The following is a 20,067-nucleotide window of genomic DNA, read 5'->3' as shown; positions in this document are numbered from 1 at the left end:
AAAGTAACTGCGTCAAAATCTGTACGAATAAAATATTCATAAAACAATGCTAGTAAAAAATTCATAAATCAATGCAAGATTGTGAGATGTGAAAAAAAAATGAGTATTCTTAAAACCGGTTCAGGAAAAGCGGGCAGTAAGTTGGCTTGTTTAGAAGCATTACAATGAGTTCATATAATACAAAATTCAGAAAAGTATAATTACATGTGCAAAAGACCATTTCTTAAAATTACATGACTATCAAAAGCAACGATACCACTTGACTTTCAGGAAATTATTTTCAGAGTATATTTTATAATTAACACCTATAAAATATTTAAAATTGAGTTTTACATAGTAAGTTCTTTTGCAACAGTATCCCTATATAGAAATTTATACCCTGCAAAAAAGAATGCACTTCACCATAGCAACAGTTCTATATCAACTCCTACTCAAGTTAGAAAAAGCATATGTAAAAGAAATGAATATTCTGGAATATTCTGAGGTGCTTGCTGGAATAAATCACTCCACTTATTTTGTAAAAATTTAAAAGTAAGAGTTCAGTGTTTCTTTGAAACATTCCTGTAATTAGGCTAATTTAGTTTCTCAAATCTTGCTTTTTTAAATAGTGTAATACATTATTTAATAGAGGGGGGAAAAAGATTAAAAAAGGAAAAAACAAATTCAATGTCAAGAAAAACATAGTTGATTGGTGTTTTGGTTGGTGTTTTGGGGGATGGGAATAACAACAGGAAATGATGTTTCAAGTGATTTATAAGTAAACCAAGGTACTATATGGTACAACTCTATTACTTTCTCAAGAAAAGCTACACCCTACTGGTATTATGGAAACTGAAAAAGAAATTCTTATGTTCACAGAGACTTCCTGTAATAAGTACTTTCAAGTACTTATTAACTTGGCTTGATAAATTAAGTAACTTACAAATTCCCTAATGAGAATAAACATGTTTACAGAGACTGGGGATCTGGTTATGTACTTCTACAAGTCTTTGTATGATATTGCCAACTAAAAATTGCCACTTGCCATCTGCCTCTACAAGGACTAAGTCACAAACCACTGTAGCTGCTGACCTTCAACACACCCTGGAAGGAGTTCAGGGTGGAGATCAGGAATAAGGCACTCTGTGCTCTGGGAAAAACTGGCAGAACAGGTCTTCAGATAGTTAGATATTTTCAGGAGAACATTTTGAGCCCAATTCTTGCACCTCCTCGTATCTAGAAAAGCACTAAAATCATTAATGGTGACATCTGCTCCTCGTGACTAGCAGCAAGCCTCCGCCAAAACGTATGCTTGACTGCACGCTCCCCCTTCACTAAAATCATATGTAACACTGACCTTTCCCCCTACCTCTTTGGAGCAGTTTCTCAGAGCTATCTGAAATGCTGTCTCCCAGGCTATAGTCCTCATTTTGTCCCATATAAAACTTAACTCACAACTCTCACATTGTGCATTTTTTTAGTCGGCAATATCAGAACGTATCATTAAACTAGATGTAATTCAAAGCATCTCCTTTCACTCACCACCCTTGTGGTCAACCGAATTCACCAGGCTCACATCTCTGTCACCCTTGCTCACAGCCCAAGATGGAATACTCTGTGACATTCCCAACTCCCTTGCTCTTCTGGGCTTCCTTTCTCTGACCTAATTTCCAACTGCTCCCCTACATTTCAATGTTCTCACTATCCTCTGAAAAATTCCCCAATACGTCTATGTTTCTAACTTCGTAGCTTAACGTTTCCTTCACACGTTGACTTAGACGGAAAGCTGGCTGTTATTCCCCTGCAGTCCTCTCATTTCAAGGACGAGCTTTTTGCCACATCCTGTCACATGTACCTCAGGGTTCAAACGTTCTCCCATATCTGCTTCCTCAGGGCTTTACCATCTCTACGTGTCTCCACCACAGGCATCTACGTCTACCTCCAGGTCACCAGTCTCCATCCCTCGGAATCTCTGACGCCTGGACCACCTTCACCTTCCACTACCAATCCTGTTGTTTTATACGATTTCAATGTGCATATGGTTGCCTTTTTCTCAAATGGTGTTCCCTGATCCCCTCATCTCTGAAGACCTTCTCCACTTCCGCTACTCACCTTCCATGGCCATACCTAGGATCTTGCCCTCACCCAGAACACTACCTTTGAAATCTTGAAGTCAGGCATCTCATTCTCTGATACAATCTCTCTCACTTAACTATTCCCTACATATTAATTCTTTCATGTCATCACCAGATAATTTTCCTCTGTATTGACAAAGACTCCCTCCTTGACTAAATTCTAGTCAGCCTCCTCTGAGCCCTCTTCTTGACTAGGCCCCAACCTTGGCCTATAACAACTGCAACCCTCTCAGCACAAATGATTTCATTTACCCTCCCCACTAAGAGACCAGAACAAAAGCCAGCAGAGCTTCTAACTGCTCAAGGCCGCATTCTTGGGATGACCCCAGTCCCCCTTAAAGTGCCTGCCTACAAAAGCACAACACTGCCGAGAGAGAATTTATACTTGTTCCAGCCAAAACACGGTGATAGGCAGATAGACCCCGAACCTGCTCTTAGAGCAGTTACTTCAGAAAGCTTGCAATTATAAATCCTTTCTCTGCCCCTCTAAGAGGTAAATCTTCTACCACCTAGAGCTGCGTGAAATGCAAACATTCATTGAAATGCAAACATTCATGGAGATAACTCTCATTGTCCTTCTCAGTCCCTGTGGGAGGGTATTAGCAACAGTTGCCAGTTAATAAACCCAGAAGGGTCTCACACTAACCAATCCCCTTTCTCAATTTTTCTGTTCCCACTTCCTTGAACCTGCCCACGCCCACCACTCCTCCCTACTCCCTCATTCTCCCTTTAAGACACCCAGTCACCTCTGTACAAACTGAAGTTGAGTTCAGTTCAAGCTGGACTCTTTTCCCTATGCAATAATATTACTGAATAAAACTACCCTTACCACTTTAATTAGTGTGTGGTAATGTACGGCTCTGTTTATCTTTGACAATGTAATTCTATGTAACACACTAACACACTAACACACACACACACACACACACACACACACACACACACACACACGGAGTTCACTTTTTTCCCCAGCTTTAATCATTCTCTTGCTCGTATTCTCAATCCTTTAGGAAAAAAAATAATCTAAATTCCTTAACATGGCTTTAAACAAATTGGCCTCTTCCTTATTTCTGACACTTTTTTCTTTACACTCTATGTCCCAACCTTCCTCAACATCTTTCAGTTCCCTGAACCCACCCTGTCTCACTCCCAGACTCTACCATGCTGGTTTCTGACCTGGAATACTCCTCTCCATTTCCCTGGCCTGCACCGACTCACTCTCTTCAGTCAATATTTCCTCCCTGGGAAACTTCACAAGTGCTCCCCCTGCATTGGGTTAGGTCAGCCTGCTATGTGCTCCATGACACCTGGTCTCCTGTACCCTAGCCTGACCAGGCTGTATTGTAATAAACTATCTTCTCTGCTAGACCACCAGCTCTCTAAGGGCAGGGATATTTCTGTCTTGCTTTCCACTCTGTGTCCTAATACTCTGCTTCACTACCTGGGGCTAAATAGGAACTCAGTAAGTATGTGTCAAATGAATAAGTATTTTAAATCATTAATGTAGTATAAGAGAACTCTAGCCCATATAACAAAAATTCTTATCACTGAAATCATCTGAAGCATCTGTGATTCTTTCACAGAATGTCTGAAAACAGTAGAGCACAAGACAAAGCCTATACTATACACCAACAGGAATCTGCAAAACCATGGTATGATTCTACCCCATTAGCGTCTGCAAGCATTTATAAATATAAAATATTTTTCCTGGATTACCAAGGATAACTAATTAAGGCTAATCCTTTAGTTGCTAAATTGTTCCCTCTATGGATAATCTTTCATTGGAAATAGCACTGATTCCATATTTGGTGGTGAATATAAAACTATAGCCAAGGATTAGTTGATTTAAAGCCTAAGGTAAAACTTGTGTAAATTTTTAAAACATTATTTGGTATTTAAAAGTTTGAGATCAGTGTTATCATCTTTCACTTATCTTTGGCCATGATGTGGTACTTACCAACAAACTTGTACTATTGGGAACATACTGGTCCTGTTCTCCCAGCAGCACATCAATCACAGGGTGCCGGCCATTTTTTATTATGATTTTCCTTTCTTCTTGTAGAGTTGGTCTGCGAAAAGAAGCATGTTTCAATTTACAAGGCAAGGAAACAGGCTTTAAAAAACTCTCTAAGAGCATGAAAATTTTTGTGGCCAGTCTGTCAGACACACAACAAAACCTTAAACATGGACTTTAAGAACATATGTTCAGAATAAGGCTTTGAGTATAAAAGTTAAATTTCAACTGTAGAATCAGAATTGGAAAGACAATTATTATAATTATAGTGCTCTGAAGAACAAACTTTAGCAGAGTCTTATGATGGCTCTGTAACTGAGATCTACCTTTATAAGACCCTTTTTATTTTTTATTTTTCTACTATTCTCTAAAATATTTTCATTAATAAAAATTACAGTTCAGATTATTACTACTTAAAACATTTTTAGTAATAAGCAAAATAAAGAAAATCATGCAAAATTATTTCTAGATTTAATTATTATATTAATAAAAATTGTGTGTTGGACTTGGGGACAGAATGACCTAAAATTTTCATATTCTGTTTAATTGAAACATATTTATATGGTCTTTAGTATCTTTCACTTTTTTTGATATAAAAAATGTTTGTTTGCCTTGCTGGTTTTGTTTTTTAAGGTTTTATCTTTCTGTTTTTATCTATAGCTTTATCTATCCAAGCTCTTGTGAGCACTGTCCTTCTCTCAGTCTCCTCCCCAGAGGTTACCACTGAGAGCAGTTTGGTGTCTACTCCTTCCAACCTTCTTCTCTGCATTTAAGTTTATATAAACTCATTGTATTGCTTTGTGATTTCTTAAAAAAAAAAAAAGAATCATACTGTAAGATATCAATTCCACACCTACTTTTTTTCCCCCTTAATATTCCTCAATACATATAAAAGGCAGATTTCACCATTTACCATATGGGTCCAATGGACTCTTTCATTTATTTTTTAAATATTTTTAAGTTATTTTACAAGTAATTTGTAGAACTGAGAATAAAAGAATAGTGAAAAAAAATCATGACAAATTTTAGTAAGAATTCAAATATAGCAAACCTCAAATTTTTATTCTATATTTTCCTGGTTTCGAAGGCATATATACCTGGAATGGGCAACACACTGTGAATGTAAATAACTGTTCATAAGCTGTCATGCATGCACCTGGACCATATTCATTTATAAATACTAATTCTAGATTTCAATACATTTCTAATAGGTTTTAGCTTATCATTATTTCTGATTCTTTTCCCACTTGCAACAAAAATGCAATGTTTGAAGAATTTTTTGAAATCTTTTAAAGCTCATAATTTTGTTAAAGAGAAGACAGCCATCTTCTTTGCTTCATAATTGCAAAACGTTTTTGCACTTACGTTTATAAATACAATTAGAATAATCAATCAAATGAGTATTTTTATTTTATATCATCTATTTTCTTTCAAACTCCTGCCTTCAGCACCTATCCACCAGCAAACAGTATCAAGAAAATTTTAGCGCAGAAATATCATAAAAGAATACTCCCAGACGTCCTTTTAGCAAAACAGGATGGTCCTGATTCTTGTCACTAAGTATTGCATGCTGTGTGTTTCCTTTGGAATAACAAACTGGATAAGAATACTACATTTCATTTTGCCCTCACAAATAAATTACTCACATGCTAATTCTTGAGTTGGAGACAGTGCACCTAGGATATTATTACCCGCACACTCATAATCTGAGATTTTGTTTACACAAGAAATTTCACCACCATCATTAGTATCTAGAGCACTGCTATCTTTCCCTTCACATTCATGTTTTGAATAACCTAGTAACAATGAAATGTCTTCCGTCAGTTTTTTTCTCTTTGCTATTATGGGTGAGAAATGAAAAATTCTGAGTTCTCAACTGTGTTCACCCAAAGTTGGAAGCAAACTACAAGAGTGGCATCTCCAGTCTTCTTATATACCTTCTTGAAAGATGATGTAACTCTTCGGAAAATACAATGAGAAAAATGAAGAATGATGTGACAGTGATTTCTATCTCATTTTTGCATCATCATTCTCCAGCTTCCTTCTTATTTTAGACTTTTACAGCATACTGGGAAAAATTGATAAACAGTGATGAAATCATTCCTAGGATGATGAAATAGTAAAGCATTCCAGACATAAGCAAGATAAAAATCATTAAAGATCCCAAAATGCATCTTAGATTTATAAAAGGGTCCAATGGACCCATCTGGTAAATGCAAGACAGAATAAATTTTATTCTCCTTTAAAAAAAAAAAAGTAAATTGTCTCTTTGTTCTTTGGAAGACCTTTAAAGAACTCAAAGCTGAAATTAGGTCCAGTGAACCCTGATGGTATGGAATACTGAAGATTACGGATCATTTCTTGTCAGAACTTCAGCATTCTTTGGAAGGTACTGAATAATAAGTTAGCTGTTCTCCACTGTTGAACATTTAGACTGTCTAGATTTTCACTGTTATAAACAATGCTCCAATGAACACCCATATATATATGTGCATGTGCATATTTCCAAGTGTTTCTCTAAGCCAGAGGAAATTCCTGAAGCAGAATTTCCAAATCATAGGGTATGCATATTTTTTAACAGATGAGATACCTGTATCAATTTACCCTCCCACCAGCAGGATATGAAAGGTGACTTTTCATATCCTTACCTTAAGTTGGTATTATCAAACTTTCTAAGTTTTAACAGTGTGACCTCATTGCTTTAATTTGCAATCATTGATTCCTAAGGTTGAACGTCTTTTCAACAATTTCTTGGCCACTTGCTGGTCTTTTTCATCTTAACGTCCTATCAATGACCTCCTCAAGTGCTTAGACTCAGAACTTTCACATATAAGCACATTTCTGAACTTACTCAAAACACCAAGAAATACTACTTTCCTATATAAATACTTAAATTCTTCTTAAATATATCTGGCTAACAAAACCCCAAGAATGTATGTACACTCACATGTCTCAGAGAAAGTCACTAAAGTATCTTCTGAGTAAACAATTCGAAATCATCCTTTGGAAAAGGACATTTAAAATTACAAGAAAAGGACAGTTTTTGAATTTTAGGGTATAATTTTAAAATACAATTTTTACCTAAATGGGTTACAAATCTACTGTAAAAGAAAAAAGATGAAACCAACTGTAAGGGATATCAGTTTTAAAATAAAATTCTAAGTGCTCTGCCAAGTGAAATCAACATATATTCATGACATTGATATGATTTCCCAGGAAGGTCTTCACTTTAGAATAAAAATTTGAGTGATTTGTTCTGCTCCAAAATCTACACTGACTTATTCTGTTGCTATCAAAATTACATAACGACAAAACACTTCCTGGTATAGTAAGAAGCAAATGATTATTCAGAGAGCTGAGATGATATACTAGGACAGGACAGTTACAGCAAGAAAGATATGAAAATCATGTTGAGGGCATTTTGTGGCACTGAAGAGAAAGAACTGAGAAAATCTTGATTCTGCCTGAAAAGAATGAAACACTGAACTTGAACAAATTTACTTATTTTATATTTTTAAAATTGCATCATTCTCCTTTAAATGCCCCAGGGAAACAAGACATAATCCATATTAATAAAACAGTATAATGTCCAGAATACGAATTGGATAGAAAGACCTAGAGTAAGAACTTTTGCATAAAAATTTAGACTCTAGTGAATAAAATGTCCTAATAGCATTTAGAAAGAAGAGACTGTAATTATGAAGTCAAATAATCAATTTTAACTGCAATAACTCAGATGCACTAAAATCTTTAAACAAGTTGGAAATCTAAGGAAAAAAGAGTATAAACTTCAGATATTTAAGTACTAGTTTAAAAGGTATTATTTATTTTTTTTTATTTTTTAATTTTTTTTAACATCTTTATTGGAGTATAATTGCTTTACAATGGTGTGTCAGTTTCTGCTTTATAACAAAGTGAATCAGTTATACATATACATATGTTCCCATATCTCTTCCCTCTTGCGTCTCCCTCCCTCCCACCCTCCCTATCCCACCCCTCTAGGTGGTAACAAACCACCGAGCTGATCTCCCTGTGCTATGCGGCTTCTTCCCACTAGCTATCTATTTTACGTTTGGTAGTGTATATATGTCCATGCCACTCTCTCACTTTGTCACAGCTTACCCTTCCCCCTCTGCCTATCCTCAAGTCCATTCTCTAGCAGGTTTGTGTCTTTATTCCCGTCTTACCCCTAGGTTCTTCATGACCTTTTTTTTTTTTTTTTCTTAGATTCCATATATATGTGTTAGCATGCGGTAGAAGTAAAAGGTATTTTACATAAACGTTTCCTATTTCATGGCTATTTACACTCAATTTTATGGCTTCTAAAAAAGAGACTGAGTATATTACTTAAAGGTTATGGTGTGATTTTTCATTTAAATTTTTCAGGTGGATTTTTCTTAATATAAAATATATAGTATCCAATTTGAATAGTATTTTAGTGTGCAACATTTCCTGAAACTGTCTTACTGATAGAAGAGGTGGTTTGGAACAATCCTACTGAGGACAAGTAAGAGGCTGGATACAGTACCGAAAACAGCTACTTGAAGGCTCCTGACAACTAACAGGACAGCAAGGAATTACCAGGGAAGGATCTGGGGTAGAACAGAGGGTCAGGGAGACTGTTTGCCAATTACTGAGGGAACGGCTGACACTGAGCACTATGGACAGCTTTAATCTGGACTGAGACACCAAAAGGCTGCGCATCAGGCGTAAGAGTGCATATGAAGTGAGAACTGCAGGTTCTGAATCTTTGAACCTTTGAATCTTTGAGCCTTTGAATCTCTGAATCACCTCAAGCCCTGATAAGGACTAAGTGATGCCAGAACGTTAGTGTCTTGAGATTTGACTCTTTCAGAAGAAATATAACATCAAATTATTTCTACAAATGATTCTTCAAATACAATGCCTAGAAGATAATCAAAATAACCAGGCATTCAAGGAGATACATGAATGAAAATGAACAGAAACAACAGACAATAGAAACAGGCCCACAAGGACTACAGATATTCGAATCATCAGACACAGACTTTAAGATAACTATGCTTACCATGTTCAAAGAGACAGACAAGATTACGAATTGATAGAAAACGAAAAATGATTTTTAAAAAATAAATTATTATAGGTATGAAACATACTAAAAACCCTTAAGCTCAGATATTTTTTGTTAAAGACAAAAAAGTTTTACAATACTTAATTCTTTCTGATTTTTGAATAAACATCTGTGAGTAACAAATGCTGTTTATTAAGTATTTATCATCTACCTGGTCCTGCTTAGAAGTTTCATAATGTCTTTATCACATTTAATTTGCACAACATTTCTAAGAGGCAGGTATTATTTTGTCAATGCAGAAACTGAGGATCAGACGGGTTACAAAACTTGTTTAAGGTCAATTGTCAAAAAACCAGGCTGGTATTCAAAACCATGCCCCTAAGAGGTGATTAGGTCATAAGGGCAGAGCCCTCAAGAATGGGCTGGTACTCTTATAAAAGAGACTCCAGAGAGCCCCCGATAGGGCAATGCCCACAGGAGTCACAGAGGGCCACCAGTGCAAAATTCCGGTCTGGGGGAGCTGCCAGAGTGAGCGCAGGCACAGAGCGGCAGCAGAAGTGGAGCCACCAAAGAGACCTACCTCATGGGCAGGGCCCAGGCACAGAGCCACTGTGGGAGCTGGGTGGCCTGGAGCCCTAGGGGCCCAACCTTTGCCAAGCAAAGCTATGGGAACAGGACTGCCACCCCAGTCTGGAAAGCAGGACCCCTGTGCCCCAGTGGGCCTAGAGGGTAGAGCACTGAGTCAAAGATTTAGCTGAAACTTAAGATTTGGACTTAAGGAAGAGCAACTGAGTGCAATTTGCCTCAAAATGAATCATACCTTAACTCTCCCCCATATCTGATTTAGATGATATTTAAATGAGACTTTTATAATTATAAAGTTAAACATAGCATAAAGTGTTCCAGTGAACGTGAACAAATGAAAGGATTGCTCCTTTATAAAAATGTCACCCACATAAACCTAAAAATTGAAATATGTAACATTCCCCTCTAGTTATAGGGAATATCTGCTTTCATTGCACTCAATGGTACAGCAAGAAAGGAATTTCTTAATTTTAAATCAAGCTATATGTGTATGACATTCAGCTTTACCAAGAGTTCAACATATTTGAGTAATTTTAATACTTTACAATAAAAACACTAAAATTAATTGAATAATTCTATCTGTTCTAAAGCACTGGAAAAGGGGAGAAATAAAAAAACACATTACCTGCAGTAATCTCCTTGCTTAGCGACCTTGGCCAGGGAGAAAATGCAGTCAACAGTTGCTAGGTGATGTACTGCTTTACACAAGGAGTGATAATGTTCACTGAAATTCCTACAGAAGCAGCAACAACAACAACAAAAAGGTGAGTAAATTGATTTCTTAGACCTGTAAAAGCTGCACAATAAGTAATCACTTTAGCTAAGTGATTAGCTAAGATGAGCATAAACAAAATAAGCAAGCATACCTAGCAGTTAAGAAAGGTGGAAATTACAGTGAACTACTTTTCTGTTTAATAACTCGATCATTGAGGCTTCTTCTTGTTTCACTTGGAAAGAAATATATATATTTAAAATAGTTTCTATACAAAGATGTCTACTATTAATACCTTATTGCACATTTCATCTGACCATGACACTTCAACTCGGACCTAATGAACACTAATGTAGTGATCATTTTCATTTAGCTTAAATAATGTCATCAACTACCCAAATGGGTCAACCTCCCTTTGTGCATCATCCAAACTAGGAATAACAGTTTTATTATCTTTCTCTCACATTGACTGGAAGCTTCTCGATGGTAGAGAGCCCAAATCCATCTGATTTACTTATCTAACATCTAGCCCATAGAGTTGACACTGTAATAAGTTTCGCTGAAGGCAAGCAAGAAGAAAGGTACTTTTTTTCAGTAACCTTCAGTTGTCTTATTAATAATTCATATAGAAATTAAATCTTAGACTTGTTTTTTGAAAGGTCTGCCACTGACTCAAATCTTTGGCCAATTAAGTAGCTGGTGATCTAAAAGCTTAAAAGACGTTTACTGAAAGACTTATTCAAGAAAAAATATAGGAATGTATCCAGGGGGTTTCCTTCTCTTTGTTTTTTTTTTTTTTTTACTTAGATTATCCCATTATCTCTTGTCACAGAAGTCCCTTATACCCTTTTAAAGAAGATCCCCCCCAAAGTGATGACTGTTATGCTGAATGCTTCTCTTAAAAAATATTTCTCTATTGCACTGTGGGTTTCAGAAACTTAAGAGATTTAGTCTGTTTGCTTCTTAAATCCAAAGGTTTTTAGAGTGCTTCCTAGCTTGAAAACGACATCCAGATTAAGCTACTATGTGATTAGTTATTACTATAATACTGTATTGATTTTTTAGAATCTGTAATTTCTGATTTTTTAATATTAGACTAATCTATTCTATGTAAATGACTTTTTCAGATACTAGAAACAACACGTTAAACATCCAGTTCTATTTCTGTGTTAACTTTGTGAATTGAAAAATTTGTGAACTGAAAAATATATTTTTACATTACAGTATATTTTAAACTTCTTTGAGTAGATGAAGCATAATGAATACAATTTACCTATTTCTCCCTGAATTAAAGTTAATCAAAACAAACAACATGAATCCCACTAACAGTATTAAGAGTCTGTGCAATGGGCTTCCCTGGTGGCGCAGTGGTTGAGAATCTGCCTGCCAATGCAGGGGACATGGGTTCGAGCCCTGGTCTGGGAAGATCCCACATGCCGCGGAGCAACTGGGCCCGTGAGCCACAACTACTGAGCCTGAGCGTCTGGAGCCTGTGCTCCGCAACAAGAGAGGCCGCGATAGTGAGAGGCCCGCGCACTGCGATGAAGAGAGGCCCCCACTCGCCGCAACTGGAGAAAGCCCTCACACAGAAACGAAGACCCAACACAGCCAAAAATAAACATAATAAATAAATAATAAATAAAAATTTAAAAAAAAAAAAGAGTCTGTGCAAAATCCCAAACACAAAGGAGACTGGCCCCTGCCATCAGACAGGAGCACTAAGTTGTCACCTTAAAAATGACTCTTAGTTTTGAAGATGCCACGTGCTGCACGGATGTAACACCCCTGAGTGGTTGCCCTGTGATCAGGCCTTGTCATTTCTGGTCTGGCTTCAATTTCAGATCTGACCACTCATCTATCCCTTGGACTGTGGCTGATTCTGCCCCTAATTCTAATTACTGACCCATCTGGTCTTCCTATCCTGGCACTCTCTCTTTTGCCAGAGAGCAGCCACATTTGAAGTTTCTGCTCTTGCTTCTCTGGATCTGAGTGTCGGAGTACCTGTGGCACTTAAAAAAAAAAAAAAAGCAGCCTATTTTTTCCTACTCTCACTCCATCCTTCTCAAGTCCTGTCCAGGCTACTAAAACCCTAATTTGCCACTACCCAACAGCCTTAGGTTGAGGGTAACTGTCCCTGATGATCTTCTAACTTCCGGGATTGAAATGAATAACATAACTCTCAGTCAGTACCATTTCAGTTTAACAACAAAAAAGGCAGGAGAGAGAAGGTAATTATTTTGATATGGACGACAATGTTCTTTTTCATGTCAATTGTATAAATAAGGCATGTGAAAAAAATTTTAAAACCATCATAAACCTTAAACATCACCATCATAACTTCATAATTCTTAAGAAGCCTTGTTTGACTTCTTGGTCTTTGTCTATTTGCTACACTTTGCTGAATTTCAAAGAGATCATTCATACTTAGAAAAATGACAAGCTGAAAAATGGGCAGTTCAGATAACAATCTGATAGACTGGGTTTATGTCATAACAACGTGCAACTTTATCACTAAGCCACCAAACAACTTCACCTAACCACTGTGATTTAATCTCTGGTCAAAAGATATTGCTGGGTCCATGGGAAGCAGATTAAGACACTTGTGTTCTAAAGCTGTTATGACAGTTTACCATCAGATGTTTACTATCAAATGTTGCTCAATGATATCTGAAGTTAATAAAAAAGGAGAATATTTTATTTTTTATTTGCATATGAATTTCTAAAATAATCAAATGACTGTACGAGAGGTATTATAATTCAATTTTTAAAGAATTTGCAATTGAGATTATTCAATATCCACAGGCCATCTTCTAGAACACAAAAGAAACAGTTTTTTGAGAGAGGGTTCTATTCACAGACTTTCTTACAGCCTTGATTTCTTATGATATTATGATAAAAAGTAATGTGACTAATGGATAACTGTTAGTGTCTCAGTAAGAGACAAAAACACTTTGTATAGCTGGTATTCAATCCTCTGGTGTCACGTTCAATGAGGTTAATCATTTCTGAAATGACATTATATTCACACCATCTGGCACCTCAATAAACAATATGCCGTAACAATCAATGCTGTTCTCAAGTTGGGGCTCTAGCTGCAAATGCTGTAGCTAAATTTCAGCCAATACTCTTTTTTAAGATAAAAAATTTAATATATTTTTATCATTTTGAAAGTAATACATGTATATTATAGAAACTTTTGATATCATGTATCTGCAAAGTGCATTAAATTTCCAGTAACCTCATCATCTAGAATTAATCACTTAATATTTGAGACGATACACACCCCCCCACCACACACACTTCTCCAAAGATATACAAATGGCCAATAAGCATATTAATAATAATAGCACATATATTTAATCTTCTAAAATACAAAGATTTGTATGCTGTGCATGTAAGTGAATTTATACATACAGAATTGGCATCACATTTTGATACTTTCCATCCTTTTTTCGCTTAGCAATATATCATGAGTATCATATTCTTCTGTGATGTTTTATTTAATGTTAGCTCACACCCAACTACAGCAAAGGTGTGGTAAAAATGAAAGCAGGATTTTCCTGGGTTAATGGGGTAGAATGGCCCAGCAGAGGGCTGACACAGTGAGAACGGTGGGGTGTGAGAAGAGGACAGGAAAGAAAGGGGCAAATCAAAGAGACATTTCAAAGAGAAAAAAGACAAACAGGAATTTGGTAACAGATAAAGAGACAAAAAGAAAGAATCCAGATGCTGCCAAAATCTTTAGCCTGGAAGACCTGAACTTCCTTTATTCTAGAATTGTGACACGGCGAACATAACCCAGACCTATAAAATCATGTACGGTATGCAGACAGTGAAGAGGAACAACCTCACCAAATCCCAGGACCCTAGGACATGGCCCTCAAAGCTTGAAAGGCGAAATGTGAGTCCAACTTTCATGTTCCCAGTGATATTACTAAGGGAAAAGTCAGGAAAACTGAGAGACTCAAGGGCCCTAAAAACCCTTAATATGGGTAATTGAAAGTAAATTGGAAAAAGGAATTTCAGACCAAATTTCCATCCCTGAATTCAAGACTCTGAGACAAGATAACCTCAAAAGATTCAGGATAAGTAGACTGGAATTGAGATAGGCTGGGACCTGGGACCCTTTGTTGCAGTGCTGCAATGCTTACACCTGAACAAACCTCTCCTCCAGCAACAAAATACAAAGAAACTATATGGGACTAAAAATAACTGCTCACATGCCCAGCTGGGGCAAATTCTGGACAAAAGATACAAAGAGACCAAAAAACCCAACTGTCACTTCTGAAGAGCCCCAAGCAAAAGCACGGGGTCAGGAGCAAAAAGCAGGGTACTGCGCATGCCCCCAGCTCACAACACCACGTAAGGGGTGGGCAAGCCACCTAAGCCACCCCTCCGGCCTGACCCCTGGACGCATCCCTACCCTCACCCCGTATAAGGAACCAGCTTGGCCCCCCTGAGCGAGCAAGGGAACCTGTTGCTTGTTTTCATTCCCCCCTGCTGCAGCAGGGGCGCCATTAAAGCCTTGCCTGAACTTCTTGTCTGGCCTCTGATCAATTTCTATTGATTAAGGAGGCCAAAAACCCTGGTCGGTAACAAAACCTCTTTCTGATCCTATAATTCAAAACTCTGCTGGGCAACAAGAGATGGTACCAATTTACCACCTTTTAAAAACTCACATATTATCTTTTTCGTTCCTTTTTTTTACTTGTCAGATTGGTTAATTTAAATGGAATAAAGCTCCCTGAAGACTTCACTGAATACTGTTCAAGTTTTTAAAGAGAAAGACTAAGAGATTTCTGTTTAGACTGATGCCCATGGATTGATTCATCATGGGCGGGCTCTACAGCCTGATGGTAAGGGGCACACACCCTACCACCAGACACCCTGGGTTGCATCTGGGCTCCAATCCTTACCCTTGTTGTGAGCAACTTATTTTTCATTTATGCATCTCACTTTATTCATTTGTAAACTGGGGATGATAATAATATTTCATTCGTAGGGCTCTTGTGAGGAATAATGAGCTAACATATATAAAGTGCTTAGATGCGTGGTGGTCTGGAGCCGGCTCCCATGGACTCCTGAAACTCAGCTGTGCACATCTCTTCCCAGTCCCGTCCAGCAGCAGACTGCAATCAGTCCAGGTGGGAGTAGTGACACAACAGAAATCAAACACACACTACTACTCTTCCAGAGAGCTGGCTGTTAACCATTTACCAGCACACCAGCAACTTAAACCTATTAATATGAACACATGACTATTAATAAATCCAGAATGAGACATTCTTTGAGACAAAGGCAAGGACTCTTCAAAAAAAAAAAATATCATAAAAATCCAAAAACGTAGGGGCCTATTCTAGATTCAAATACACTAAAGAAACATAATAACCAAATGCAACATGTGAAAGTTTTTTTTAAATATGGGGGGAGGGGGACTCAGACATAGAGAACAGACATGTTGCTAAGGGGGAGGGGGGTGGGGGAGGAAAGGACTAGGAGTGTGGGATTAGCAGATGTAAACTATTATATACAGGATGGATAAACAACAATGTTCTACTGTATAGCATAGGGAACTATATTCAATATCCTGTGATAAACCATAATGGAAAAGAATATGAAAAAAGAATGTCTGTATGTGTATAACTGAGTCACTTTGCTGTACAGCAGAGATTGGCACAGCATTGTAAATCAACTCTACTTCAATAAAAAAAAATTAAAAAATTAAATATGGGGGGAGGGGGAATTGAGGCAATTCAATATTTCTTAAATTAATATTAATTTTTCTTAGGTATGATAATGGTGGTAAGATTATACAGCAAAATGTCCTTATTTTTAGAAGATGTATGCTTAAGTATTTAGGGGTGAAGTATTACAATGTCTAAAACTTACTTTAAAATGTTTCAGGAAAAAAAAAGTGTATGAGAGAGATATAAAACAAATGTAGCAAAATGTTAACACTTGATAAACCTAGGTGAAGGGTATATAGATCTTCATTTCAACTTTCCCACAGATTTAAAATTTTTCAAATTACAAAGTTAGGGGGAAAATGTAAAGGATGTAAAAATATAAGAAAAAAATTAAATGGAGATAATAAAAACAAAATAACTAACCCATACTTGTCCAACCCTGAAAATGTTAAGCCTTTATATAAGAAAAGTAAACAAAGTCCACGGTAGAATTTCAAAGTGATGCTTCTAAACATCCTTAGCAACAAAATGTTAGTACAGTAACAATAAAGTATATTTGGTCTCTTACCAAAGACTAAAATGAGCTTACATTTCAATGGATTAAAAATAAAATCAGAGAACACATGTACTCAACTATTTTATGGCAGGTCACAAGCAGTAATCTCTACTTTTCTTTTTGATGGAAAGATTTTCCGGTCTATTTCTCATAGCAAAAAGTCAGATTATATTTTTCATTGTAAACTCACTCTAGAAAATCAAGCCATTCAGCACTGCAGTCAAGGACTAGCTGCTCCCGGAGCTGATTCAGATGTCTGTAATTCTCTACAATAAAAGGAGAGTGAAAGCGGCTCACAGCTTTTGTGCTGGAAGAGGAGAAAAAACATAAGTAGGAAATCAAGGTTACTAAGAAATCAGTAATGCCATCACTTCAGAAAATTAAAGTAGTTATTTATTATTCTCTGATGAACACTGAAAGTAAATAGCTGTAAATAGAGAACATTCTTCAATTATGATACTGAACTTTATTGACTCCAAAGATCTTTGTTGTAAATAAAATACTTGAAGTTCATAGGACTTTGTTCAGGAGGCTTTTAAAATTCATTTCAAGTTATATCCATATGGCAAAGTCAAAGTTTAGAATTTCTGTTTCATAAGTAAAGAGCTTTTTTCTTTAAATTATACTAAATGAAAATGCTTGCTTTTTTAAAAAAAGATCAGACGCAAATATAACAAAGGAAGTCCTAACAAAGCGGGGAGTTGGACATATTGGTGAGGGTGGTATTATTTTTTAAATTTTATACTTTTTTGTATGATTAAAGTATTTCAGTGACAAAAAAAGCATTACAAAGAATAGCAATGCATTAATTCAGGAGGCAGTCAAAGAAGAGTTCTTCACGATCTAACTATAGATTCACAGTGACCCTGGATGGGAAGAAATATCATGTACTCCTCTTTGGGGCTTGCATATAATCTCTGCTTCTTCCTCAAGAAGCTGTAGAACACAATGGGGGATGCTATGGGTCCCCAGTCAGAGAATCCAGACCAAGGCTTCAACTCTGCCACTTACTTGCTAGCTATGTGACTTTGGGCCAATAAAACCGACTTTCTCTAAACTAAAAACTTTCCTCATCTATCAAATAGGGATAATAATATCTACCTTATAGGTACTGTTGAGAGGATCAGATAGTGCTTAGCAGAGTACCTATGTCATTAGTACTCAATGTTAGGAGTTGTTCCATGGTGGTGGTGATTACTGCTATTGATGCTATCACTATGATGGGAACTTTAAGAAGAAAAGGTCAAGTGATAGGCAGGTGATGACAGAGTGTATCCTGATCTTTGTTTGCACCCTCACTCCTGTAACATGCTGTCACAATCACCTTTAATTTGGCAAGTTATTGGATTATAAGTGAGCCTTTCACATTAGAAATCTGACTTGATATTCTAACCTATTCCTGTCAAGGCTCCGATAGCTAAACAACAGATAAAAAATAACAATGAAACTTCCCCCAAACCATCTTACTTATTCATTCAATTTACATCATTGAAATGTTCAAAAGACGCTGGCACTGATTTATGCCTTGCTTATTGCTTTTAAAGTATGTCATCTAGACTTCTATGCAAACATATTTATCATAGTTCTCTTCTGACAAAACTCATTTAGTGAGACATTTTAGTGATTGTTCTAGATAGACTAACATGATTTCTAGTAATTTCTCTTCACAAAGCATATTACCATTCATTAGCTGTAGCACAGGACAAAAATAGATAAAGAATGCCTGCAAAATGAGGAAACATTCCCTAAAATCAATAATACCCAAAATTCAATTACAGCTTCTGGTAACATAGAAAAGAAAAAGGATGGTATTAGAGGTAAAGAAACCCATGACTGTGCCTTCAGGATCCTTTGATAGTGTCCATGGATAATAAATAGTTTTCTTTTTTAATTAAAATAATAATTAAAATTAATATTCATTCACACATCATGTCAAAATAATGTTAAAATTTCCTTCCATTCTTACCACAGAGTTCCTTCATACCGTCACCAGCTACTAGTCCCTCTTCTACTATCTTAGGCAAATGTAGTATTTTCATCTCAAGTTCATGCAAACATATTAACAGTAGTAATAAATATTACACAAACGATGCTACTCACAAGAGGAAATACACTTCTCTAAAACCACTTCTTAAAAGAGTCCCCTCTTGTGGATTAATGCCTAACCAAGGAGAAAAGGCAGGGTCTCAATGTGGTTCTCTAATTTTGTTTCTGATTAATTATTTTCATCAATTCATGATACAACTTAAAAAAAAAAAAAGAACATGTAAAGAACTATTATAACTATGTGCCACAGAAAGCAAGCGCAGTGAGGCACAAAATGAAATGTCAGCTTCTTAAAAGAAATGTCAGGTATAGCATTCATCAAGAAGTTCAAGCAACCAAATTAATCTCATAATTGAAGGTTCTGCAACTTTCTTTTTCCATGTGTTTAAAGTGTTCTCTGAGGTATAAGAATAAAACAGTAGTTCACAAAACAAGAAAACAAGTGTACACAAATAAGATACCCTTTGGAAAAAATGTTTTTAAATCCATGATAAAAAGAGTTTAAGATAATTATTTCTCTAGTTAAAAGCTCCATAAAGAAACTGAAGGGCCAAAATTGCTTTTAATGTCAAGGATGTGGTTATTAACATACCAGAAGCATGCAGGTAAACACATGTCATAATTCACGTTAATAAGAAAAAACATGTATTTTTAAACTTACCTTCCAACCTTAACCCAATCAGTTGGTATACAAGATACAGCAGAATTCTTTACCTCAATCATAAACTAAAATAAATACAAATAAAGGTTAGATATTTAAAGGATTAACCATTATATTTTTAAATCTTTTAAATCTTCCTCAAAATTGTGCTATAATAGCCAAAAATAAATGTAATGATTGTAATTCAAAAAAAAAAATTGTGCTATAATAGTCTAGCAAATATTAATCTAAACATTCAAAATAAATCCAGTATTATTATTGGGAGAGTTCATATATGTCTGTACAACCAAATATTATTAATTAGGGTTTCAATACTTGGGATAAAGTATAATTTGTATTCAGCCAAAAGTTTGTAATAAAGGATATAACTTGGCACTTTAATGTTTGTAACATTGTTATGTTCATACTACGATTTTTCTTTAATGACCTTTTTCATTTATTAGTACCCACTTATCTTAAGAATTCTATTACTCAGTAATAAGATTGAATTTCTAAGTACATAAAATTTTAAAATATTTGATTATTAGATGTTACATCAGTTTGAGATATGGTCAGTCCCTAATTCTGAACAGAAGAGGATTCATCATAATAGTTTTTATCCAAGAAACCTAAGTCCTCTAAAAGTATCCTCAGACAAAGCAC

General features: G+C 36.0%; 1 protein-coding gene across 1 annotated transcript in view; it reads right to left on the bottom strand.

Moving 5' to 3' along the window:
• MSH3 (mutS homolog 3) overlaps nucleotides 1–20,067 on the bottom strand; it is a 182,291-nt gene that overhangs the window by 56,261 nt on the left and 105,963 nt on the right. The window contains 4 exon segments of the mRNA XM_082375445.1: nucleotides 4,072–4,183; nucleotides 10,389–10,496; nucleotides 16,909–17,025; nucleotides 19,426–19,490. Coding sequence (XP_082231571.1) covers nucleotides 4,072–4,183; nucleotides 10,389–10,496; nucleotides 16,909–17,025; nucleotides 19,426–19,490 — 402 coding nt within the window.

Source organism: Balaenoptera borealis, assembly GCF_965194805.1.
Source record: "Balaenoptera borealis genome assembly, chromosome: 2".
Lineage (NCBI taxonomy): Eukaryota > Metazoa > Chordata > Mammalia > Artiodactyla > Balaenopteridae > Balaenoptera > Balaenoptera borealis.
The sequence above is the reverse complement of the archived record's forward strand: the minus strand, read 5'-3'. Positions and strand labels throughout refer to the sequence as shown.